General features: G+C 46.2%; 1 protein-coding gene across 1 annotated transcript; it reads left to right on the top strand.

The window, feature by feature from the left end:
- Nucleotides 1-6,722: 6,722 nt before the first annotated feature.
- On the top strand, nucleotides 6,723-8,585 carry LOC110307122 (coiled-coil domain-containing protein 121-like). Its single transcript, XM_021179661.1, has one exon. The coding sequence runs from the start codon at nucleotides 6,784-6,786 to the stop codon at nucleotides 7,753-7,755; it is 972 nt and encodes a 323-aa protein (XP_021035320.1). The 5' UTR covers nucleotides 6,723-6,783; the 3' UTR covers nucleotides 7,756-8,585.
- The last annotated feature ends 1,863 nt before the right edge of the window (nucleotides 8,586-10,448 follow it).

Raw genomic sequence — 10,448 nt, 5'->3', positions numbered from 1 at the left:
CGACACTTGTGGTGTGCCAGAAAAAAAGTCACAGTCGGACTCCCATTCTGTACCAGGTTATTCTTTTGGGTACAGAAAAATGAATGAAAAAAAATCGAGGCTTTGATTTGGGAAGCAGAAAAGCATTCACTGCCAAGCTACAATCTGGATGGAGAGAATGAACGTACCCTCTTCACAGCAATCCACACTCATTAGGAGTGAATCAATCCACTAAATCACGAAGTGCTTTACTTCATCACTCCTGAAGAAGGGGATAAAAAAAAAAAAAACAAATTTCAAAAGCGAGTGTCCTCTTCCTTCCATTACTCGTCGCACCTAAAGCATCCGGCATCTGCTGCTTCTAAGGACACTTGAGCGGCTCTTCATTCAGATGGCTTTGTTTGGAATAGTGGGAGTCAGTCAGGTCCAGGCATGCTGGTTCTGTAATGGGGTGAGATTCCACAGGGTCTCAGGAGGACAGGAAGGGCTGGGTGTCTCTCCAGACCTTCAGGCCCCCTCTAGCTCACCCGTGTCCTCCAGTGATCCACTCATGAGTGCGGTTAGCTCTGTCATTGCACAGAGAAAAGGACAGCAGCCTGACCTGACAGCAACTCTGGGAGACCCGAAGGGGCTGGTGATATGCAGGGCCCGGTGAAGGCCCCGTGGCAGGGCTACAGCCACGCTCCACACATGGCCGGTTTTCATCGGTTCATTCATTCTTATCTCAACAAGCAGTGATCTGGGCCTTAGTGGAAGATATACTACATCAAGATGGGAGCAAGAGCCCAAAATGAGGATAGTGTTCCAGGGAACAGGTGATCTAGGAAGAAAGGCTAGGAGAATGAAGGTGGTTGTTACAACCTTAAAGGACTCCTAAAGACCCAGGGGGTAAAAGGTGTGGTCCCCAGCCTGAGATTCTTGTGGGAGATGGGAGAGTCTGGGTGTGGAGTCTAATGGGAGGTCCAAAATGGAACCACTGGGCTTTGGCATCTCCTTTTTCATCTTCTTTGTCACTGAACTATGACATGAACAGTCCTGCTCCACCATGCTTACCACCCCCACATTCCCACCCTCCCACCCCCTACTCCTCCCACCTCAACCCCCACATTCCCACTCCCTATCTCTCCACCACCACCCCATCCCCATGGTATGCTGGCACATATGATAATTGGCTGGAACGGAGCCAATCAGGGACTGAAAACTTCTACAACTGTGACTGAAACAAACTTTTCCTCTTTTTAAGTAAGTTTGTCTCATATATTTGTTACAGTAACAGAAAAGCTGATGGGTATGGTGAAGAAGAGAGATGCCAAATGTAGGTGGCCAACAGATCAACCGACTGCAACTGGAGACAGTAAGAAAGAAGAGCTTGTGTGTTTTGAATACTCTGTGAAATACACAACTAGGAGAGAATTTGTAGACAAGTCAATAAAAATTAAAACAAGCAAAACAGAGTGTTCACCTTAAAAAATAAAATCCACAAAGTTATATCCCAGAGGGACTACAAATAGCTCAGCTGAGAACTTGATAATAACAATGTCAGCCTCAGGTGCAGAGCAGATCAGCAGACCACAAATACATTCAGAGGTTGTAGAGCAGGGGGGCCAGCCTGAGCAGAAAGCAGCAAAGTCTCGAACTCTCATCCTCCCAGAAGACAGAAATCGACACAATATCTGAAGCTGAGAGCCAACATCCCTGCACAAGCTTGACACTTAGAAAACTCAAGCTAAACACCCCCTTGCCAGAAAAAAATAAGTTAGAGGAGCTAAAAATGGCTGCTTTGGGACTGGGAAACAAAGCAAGAAAGTAACAGAAGTGGGGTTTTAAAGCAAGCTGCATGGAACTATTTGACTGCCTCAGTTTTATGCATAGAGAACATGGCTTTAAAAAAACCTGTTAAAGCAAACAAAAGCAGCCGCATATGTCTCGGTGTTGCTTCTAATCATGTCAGGGTGCTAGATAAAATACAGAAGTCCCGTTTGAATCTGAGCTGTGTGTGTGTGTGTGTGTGTGTGTCTGTGTGTCTGTGTGTGTGTGTGTGTGAGATGGAATCTAGAGTCTCACACCTACTATGCAAGTATTCTGCTATTGAGCCATGCTGTGAGTGGCTGAACCCTGAATTTCATAAACATCGAGTAGTTTTTAAGGAGGTCATATGCTAAACACTGCATAGGATATGGTTTTATTACAAAAATAAGCACTGATTTGAAATTCAAATTTAGCTAATGTTATGTATTTCTATTTGTTCAATCTGACACCCATGAATCATAGGAATGTGTGACACTCGATATTTTGTTTACTGTATTACCTCTGTGCAGACAGTGGAAAAATCAGAGTCCTATTCCAGGATGTGAAGTGTGTTATCTCCCAAACAATGAACTGTTCCCCCCACCCCCTTCTAAACAATCTGAAACATGCAGAAAAATTGATCGAGACAAAAGAACTGCCATTGAAAGCTCTCATTCTGATGGAATCTACCGCGCTGGTCTAAATTTGGTGGAGCCACCCAAAGGTGGTCCTGAGACAATGAACCAGATGGCTACACAACCCAGATGTCAAAAATTAAAATACAGAAGAGCAAACAAATAAAGTGCCCCACGGTTTTCCAAGCCAACCCTTTTCTGACAGCCCCAGAAAAATATTCCTAGGTAGCTGGGTGGTTGGTGTCCCCAGTCCCCTTGGGGACTATGTCTGAGAATAAGACCTTTCTCCTGGCTTCACAAGACAAGAATTAATAATGATGCCCCAGCAGGCCACTCATTAGGTTGCTGAGTTTTGCAATTTGTCCCTGTGGGAAGAGATTGTCTGTCATTGAGGAGGTGCTAGCCTCAGCTTCTGGAAAAGGGAGTAAATTATTTCTTACTTGGCACTCTTGCTGGCTCCTTAGCGCCTCTCGTAACTGCTTAAATGCACAGAGAGTGGTGGGACTCTAAAGTGAAAAGACCTAGTTGCCACTTGCAGGCTGCCACTTGGCAGACCCTGCTTTGGAGCAATTGGCCAGGATCTGTGTGGCATGGAAGTCCTCTGCCTTGCTCAGTTCCCATAGGCAGAGCAAAAGGAAGCTCGCTGCTCTTGCCATGTTCATAGTCTGCTCTGGCTTCCTCTGGCTGTGAAGAGCATCAGGAAGTGTGCTGAACTGATGGGTGTATCTGGGGAGTTCCTTGGCAGCTCAGAGGGCACAGGGTGGGGAATGTGAGCCCTCTCTGGAGTGAGAAGGGTCTGACACCTGAAAGCGTTCTATATCACTTACTATGGGTTCACATTGAACAAGTAGCTGCCTCAAGCCTTTGTCTCCTCATCTAAAAAATGGGTATGACAAGTCCATCTCCCTCTTAAAGGGCATGGAGCAAATCCCTACTGAATGTACTTAGTGACCTGAAAATTCTATCCCTTGAGCTGGTGATCTCACCCCATAGCCACCCCGTCCTAATGTGTCCTTAGAGCCACTGACAGTAGTTCGATGATCAACTTTGAACTCTGGACCAAAGATGATGGGTGGAACAATGTCTGTCATAGTGGGAGTGTAAGATCCATAGCATGATGGGAAATGTTCATGTGGGCGGAGCCCAACAGCAGAATCACCAATAGAGCTCCTGGTTGGACTACCAGGAGATGTCCATCTTCCAGAATGTTCCTGACAGTGGGCAAGGGTGTGCTTCCCTCCTGAATCTGGGAGTAACATGCCCATGGGATCCAGGAAGGACTTACAGTCTCACTGGGCACAGCTTTTCCATGGTAGGAGGTAGAATCAGGGTACAATGGCTGAAGGAGGTCAAGGAAGAACATTTTATCCTCATGTGCCCCAAGTCAGAGAAGACAGAAAAGGAAAGCTTTCCCCAAGATCCTTGTGGTCACCCCAGTCCTACCTAACACAGCAATATAATCAATCCTTTTAAAAACTATGTATTTACTCGTGTGTGTGTGTGTGTGTGTGACATATATACCATGGCACACGGGTGGAGGTCAGAGGACAACTTATAGGAGTTGATCAGCTCCTTCCCTCATGTGGATTCAGGGATGGAGCTCAAAGCCATGAGCCTTGTCAGGATCACCACTCTCTAGCGATACACGTGCATATCCATCTTTCCTTGCCATGTAGCCATGGGGTCAGAAGTGTCCCAAAGTGACTTCCAGGCAATGCCCTTAGAGGATGACAGGTAAGTGTCCCTGGCCACTTTCTCCCCATCTTTTGGAATAGGTGAGCATGGTGGCAGGAGAACAGGGGGGCAGAAGATACACAGGAGCCTGAGTCCTTGAAACTATGAACAGCCATGTTTGCTCTAGGTCATCCCTCAGAGGTGTGTGTGTGTGTGTATGTGTGTGTATGTGACATGTGTGTATGCACATGTGTGTATATATATGTGAGTATACAGGCATGTGTGTGTGACATGAATGTGTGTGCATGTGTGTGTGTGTGTGTGTGTGCACATGTGTGTGTACAGGTATGGAGTCCAGAGGTTGCTGTCAGGTGTTTTGCACTATTCTTATGTATATTATTTAGAGACATGGCCTCTCACTGAACACAGAACTCAGTTTCAGGTAGATTGGTGCTGAACAAGCTCCCAGAAGCTGCCTGTCTCCACCAACAGCTATCCAGTGTAACCCCGGCACTAAGGTTACAGATGTGTGCAGTTATACCAGGCTTTCATGTAGGTTCTGGGGGTCCAAATCCATTCCTCACACTCACACAGGAAGCAAGCTCACTGAGCCATCTCCCTAGCTGGGGACTTCACCTTTTTTAAACCTATTTTATTATTTATATATGTTTATCATACACATTTGAACCAGACTCTTCTAACAGACACATCTTCTAAATAAAAAGACCTGAGGTCAGTAAAAAGACTTATTATAGCAAACCAACCCCAACAGAAAGGGCTCTCAGGCTAACTGTAGGACCAGACATTTTCATCCCAGACAACCAGGAACGAAACTTTCAATGTTTGTGTGCCCATTCAGAACATTAGGTAAACCCCCACCTCTCTATTTTATTTCAGAAAAAGGTTTCCTGTGGCTAGGCAGATTCACTTTGCAGTTTTCTTTTAAACCCTGTGATTGCCTCGGCATGAAGGACTTCCCATAGTTTTCTCTCTAAACTTAAGTTGAAGGCTTTTAAAGTCATCTGCCTCGATGCTCTGTGTGGCCCCATGGTTGTGTACCGTCCCTCATGGCCTGGGAGCTGCCCTAAGGGAGACAGCGTTGCTCCTGCGCCTTGCCCAGCCCATCCTGGCTCATTACTGCCCTACCTTGTCTGCAGCTGTCTCCAGCTAATCACCAGTGTGTGAGTCTGGCGGCCAGAGAACTCGATTGTACTGTCATGCTGAGGCTCTTTTGGTTTATTTGGGCTTTTTTCGCAGCTGGCATCTGCAAAAGCCCGTCTCCAACAGATGAGTTAGCACAATTATACCAGTTATGGGCACTCGTCTGTGTTTCACATCCTGAGTCTCCAGGAAATCAAGGCAGAGACTATAGGAAGCAGAGCTATTACCCAACATGGGCTTTGTGTCTTCTTATATTTAGATTTCATGGGGACAGTGATTCTAGAAGCCCTGTGGTTTCATATCTTCAAGGCATCCAGCACAGGCTGAGTTCCGGCTTGGGGCCGTGGGGTGAGGGGAGCTGTGGGGTGAGGGGATATGACCACTGTGTTTGTCAAATTCTGATGGCAAGAATCATTGCATTAACCCCAGATCCTTCTTTCCTCTCTAAAACACCTAAATCAGAATCTCAAGGGAGCAGTCTGGGAAGCCATCACTGGAAGAATCCTGGGGCAGTTAGGGGATCACTCTCTGGGAGAGTATAACAGTCTTGTCAAGGGAGCCAAAGGGGTCAGGGGTCAGGGGTCACGGGGCCCGACAGATCCAACTACCTATAGTCCTGGACGAAGATGTGACTTCTTAGAGCTTCCACATCCTTTCATGAACTCTAAGAGGTCTTGTCTGTATTCAAGGACTGAGACATTGAACAGCATACAGGAGACTCTGCAGTCGCCCTTAACTTTGGCCCCACTAGGAACTGGGTCTGCAGAAAGAGCCCCCCCACACACACACCCTGATGTAGACTGTACACACCAAGAGAAGGCAGAAGACATGGACATTCCATGCACAGTCGATTGCCAGAGGCTGGGCAGGCCTTTTAGCCACCTTAGCATCTGAAGGACCCCCACTTAGGCTCAGAGCTTTCGGAGGATTGGACAGAGGGTTTCTTTGTGAGTGGGGAGAAGGTAATTAGCGGGTAGTCCTTAAAACAGCAGTCATATATTCACAGAAACCAATTCTCTGGACTCTTACTCCTGGTTCAGAAATCTTGAGTGATGTTTGTCCTAAATCACCTTAGATGTTCTATACGGACTTTACTGGTGCTGGGTCATCGGTGCTCATACAGGCCTGGCCTAAAACCCCTCTCAGCTTCACCCACCTCATGCACTGCATGGTGAGGCCCGGACTTGGAATCCAGGCTGAGTATGTTGACAAACTCTAAAAGTCAGGCAGGTCTGCTTTCTCCACCCTCCTTGGGATGACGGGAGGACATATGCTGTTCTGACACCTGTCATTCCTGGCACTGGTTTGGACAACAAACAGTGTGACTGTTTAACAGAAAGGAAAGAGAGTCAGAAAAGCCCTGGACAGCCTCTGACCTGCTCTGACTTCCTGGCAGCCTGGCAGGCTGGGTGTAGCCTTGGTCGCCTTGACCACCAGAGGGAGAAACCTTGGGAACATTTGCTCAGGACTCTGTGCCCTGAAACAACAAACCACCATCCCTTGCTCTCTTGCAGTCACTCTCCTTGACCTGGGGGATTCAGGGAGTATGCTTGCCCAGAGCCCTGGAGGTGCACCCCCGCCAACACCACACCTTACTATTCTAAATACATATCTCACGCCAAAGTTGCTAACGAGCTTGGAGAAACGGGTAAAAAGGAAGACAGTGGTGGCGATGAAGGAGCTGAGCCAGCAAATCCAAGAAACTAAATGCCGGCGGGAAAGGCTGCTGAAGGACAGCAGGCAGCTAGTAGAGGAAAAATACCGTGTACAGGCTGAAAACCAGCTTTTCATGGAATACCTGCGTAAAAATAAGGAACAGTGTGAGAAGAAACAGGAGGAGCTGTGGAAGCAGTACGTCCAAGAATGTGGCGAGATAGAACGCGAGAGAGAAGAATTGGCATCCAGATACAACCAAAGAAACGCAGCTCTTCAAGCCCAGCTCCTGCAGGGCAGAAAGACCCAGAAGGATTTGAAGCAGCAGTTGCAGGCACTGAAGCCAGTTTACAAGGTAAAGGAGGGCCAGGACATGAAAATACAGACCTTGGAGAAGGAGCAAGAGAAAGTCCGAAGTGAGACTGCGACCAAAGACCGGGAGGCACACTTCCGGTTCCTGCGGGAAAAGGCACTGATGGAGAAGGAGCTGCAAGAGTGGCATCTGATGGAGCTGGGGCAGATCAACACCACAGGGCTTACGAAGAAGTACAAGGCCTTGGCGCTAGCAGCCAAGCAGGCTCATTCTAAGTTCTGTAGCAGCCTCCACAGGGAGAACCAGCAGCTACGGAAGGAGCTTCGGCAACTGAGCCAGGAGTACGGCAGGTTGGATGCTGTGAGGAGCCAGCTGGAAAAGCACCGGCAGCTGGCGAAGGAGCAGCAGTGGTACCTAGAAGCCTTGACCAGAGGGCGGCAGCGGCTGCAGGCAGAACGCGAGCGCCATCATCGTGGTCATAACCCACGCCTCAAGGAACAGAGAACTTCAAAGACCATGCTGAGCACCAAATCAAAAGCAAGTTCAAAGTAACAGCTACTGCAACTGAATCGAGGCGCAGGGAATACTCTACAAGCCAAAAAGTATCCTTTGAGGAAAATAGAAACACACTTTCAGGAAGGGCAGTTGTTGCACCATGGGGTCGTGCTCCTAGCCTGAGATCCACATCCTCACTGTCTGTGTCCCCGGGGCTGTTGTAGATTCCGGAGATTTGGAACACTTGGGAAACTTTTTAACGGGTTATACCACCCATGTTTATAGTAGCATTTGAAATTCTCAGAGTACCTAGTTAAGACATGTATTTTACCACACTTATTTTTTTTTCTTAATGTGCACTCTGCAGTCCACAAAGTATAGTGTATAACTTACATGTTTTATGTATTTTGGGACATTTGAAGCAAATAAGAATCTTATTTTAAATTGTAAGGGTTTGTTGGTTTAGAGGGGTTTCAGGTTTGCATTTGTGATGAACTGTTTTTGTTAAACTGTGGGTTCTGGTCTGGAAGAATAGTCTTGTTTGTGGGTCATGCCACTTCATGGGGAAAAACATAGCCAGCTTCGGGTTTCTCAGAAATTATTGGCAATGAAAACTTCAAGGTAACTGTTCAGCTTTATTTATGTGTAAAACAGGGTTTTTTAAAAAACAAACAAACAAACAAACAAAAAAAACAGGATTAAAAGGTAACTTAGCTTGTCAGTGTGCCTTATTATCTACTTTTAACATTGTTGGTGAATATATATACTTTGCCATTAAACAGGGTTGTTAAAAACAAAATTTAACTGTAATTAGTTCTCTTTTTTCTATAATTAGTTCTTAATGCTCCCCAAATTTATAAATGTAATAAAAATACTATATCCCTCAATATTTTATGATATTATTGCCACCCCTTTGAAATGACAGAACATGCATGTGATGATGTGCAACTGGTAAATAATGTAAGCATCCTGACTTGGGGTCAGGCCACTATGTCACTGGCTAACAGGTGGGTAGTGTATACAGCATGCATGCACTGGACAAGGATGATTTGTGACCCTTATGTGATGCCAGCATGGTACAAGGTCTCACAACACTATTCAGACACACAAAATATATGAATTGTGTTCTTCCAGAATTTTCCATTTTGTTTTGGACTGAAACTGAACACAGACAACTGAAAGGTAGAAAGGGAAGTCATGGGTCAGGGGAATTGTCACAGTGCCAATCCAGTCCCCCCATCCCCACTCCCACCCCTGCCTACTGTTTGTAAAGGGGAAGTCCACAGACCAAAAGCTGTTGTTTTTAAAGCATTCTTACACTTCATTTCTTTTCTCATGGAAGAAGTATTATAATCTCACCTTGAGCTTCGAGGCCAACTTCGGATCTTTTTCCTTTGTGCCTAGAGCCATTTTTATGTTGTCTAACCAATGGGCAGACTTGATGGACCGCTTACAGGTTGCTTCTTGCCTCTAGGGCTGAGAGAGGCAATCTTTTCCCTAAAGGCCTGGAGAATACAAATATGAGGCCTTGTGCTTCCTGGGGATTCCATGGGGTTGTCAGTTCAGCCCCACAGGGTAAAACAGCCACCAGACACATAAAGGACAGGTCAGTCTGCTAAGATAAGATTTTATTTACAGGAACAGTAGCAGTTTGCCAATCCCTGCCTTCCTGAACCATCAAAACATACTGTACCTGTGTTGACTGTGCATATGCAATCATGCAAGCCAGATGTTAGCGGAAAATCCTGGGGCTAAAGTGAAGCCACACCGCCAGGCAAGCCTCTTGGGAAGTGAAGGTGCCATCTCTATTCCGGTTGGCATTTAAGGAGCCTGCCGGCCTGCTTTTCCCCATCTGTGTTCTTCAGTAACCAGACAGATCCTAACACCCGTTCTCTAACAGTGAGCATTCATGCAACACACACATACACACACACATACACACACACACACACACACACACACACACACACACACACATATACACACCCATCCAATCATACAAGAAACATGTGAGGCAGATACCTTTCAAGAAAAATAAATTCTTGGCTTATACTGAACAATCCAAGCTACTTCATATTAAACACCTGGTCTTCATTCTCAGAATTCTGTTGGCTTCTTTAAGTTCTAATCTCCTGCCATACTGCTTGGCTTCCTGCCTTCTAGTAATTTTTGTCACCTTGTTAAGCAGAACCATCATCTGAAAGCACCCCTGTGCTTCTCTTTGCATGGTTGCTGGGAGATGCACTGCCTTCTTCTCATTCTCACCCCACCCCCAAGCCCCCAAGCTGCCAAAAGAGAAAAGGGGGCAGCTCAGAATCATGTCTCCATATGCCTGAAACCACTGTCTTCTCAACTCAATAGCAAATCTTTGGTTTTACTTTTAAGTAACATTTTTTCCTCTATGATTTAATTGAAAATCTATTAAGATATTATGGGTTTGCTTTATAAGCTCTAGTGTCAATTGAGAGAGAGTCGTAAGAGGGAGGGAAATGCTGGAGCAATCATCCAGCAAGGCAGCAGGGTGGGGTGGGGGTGGGGGATGCCATGAAGAGGATCTCGGTGGCAAGTGTACTGTTTACTTAAGCTGCCTTTGTGCGTGGTGCCAGTAGCCTCTCTCCTGGGGTGTGTTCACTCTAGAACAGATGCCAAAGCCTGGAGCCCATAGTGCCAATAAGAGCAGCCCTAGCAGACTAAATACACTTATTGAACAATAACGAGAGATGCTATACCATTCTCAAAACATTTAAAAA

Source organism: Mus caroli, chromosome 1 (genome assembly GCF_900094665.2).
Source record: "Mus caroli chromosome 1, CAROLI_EIJ_v1.1, whole genome shotgun sequence".
NCBI lineage: Eukaryota > Metazoa > Chordata > Mammalia > Rodentia > Muridae > Mus > Mus caroli.
This window is presented reverse-complemented; position numbering and strand designations above follow the sequence as displayed.

Coding starts and splice junctions, on each gene's coding strand:
- LOC110307122 (XM_021179661.1), top strand. CDS start 6,784: ATGCTTGCCCAGAGCCCTGGAGGTGCACCCCCGCCAACACCACACCTT.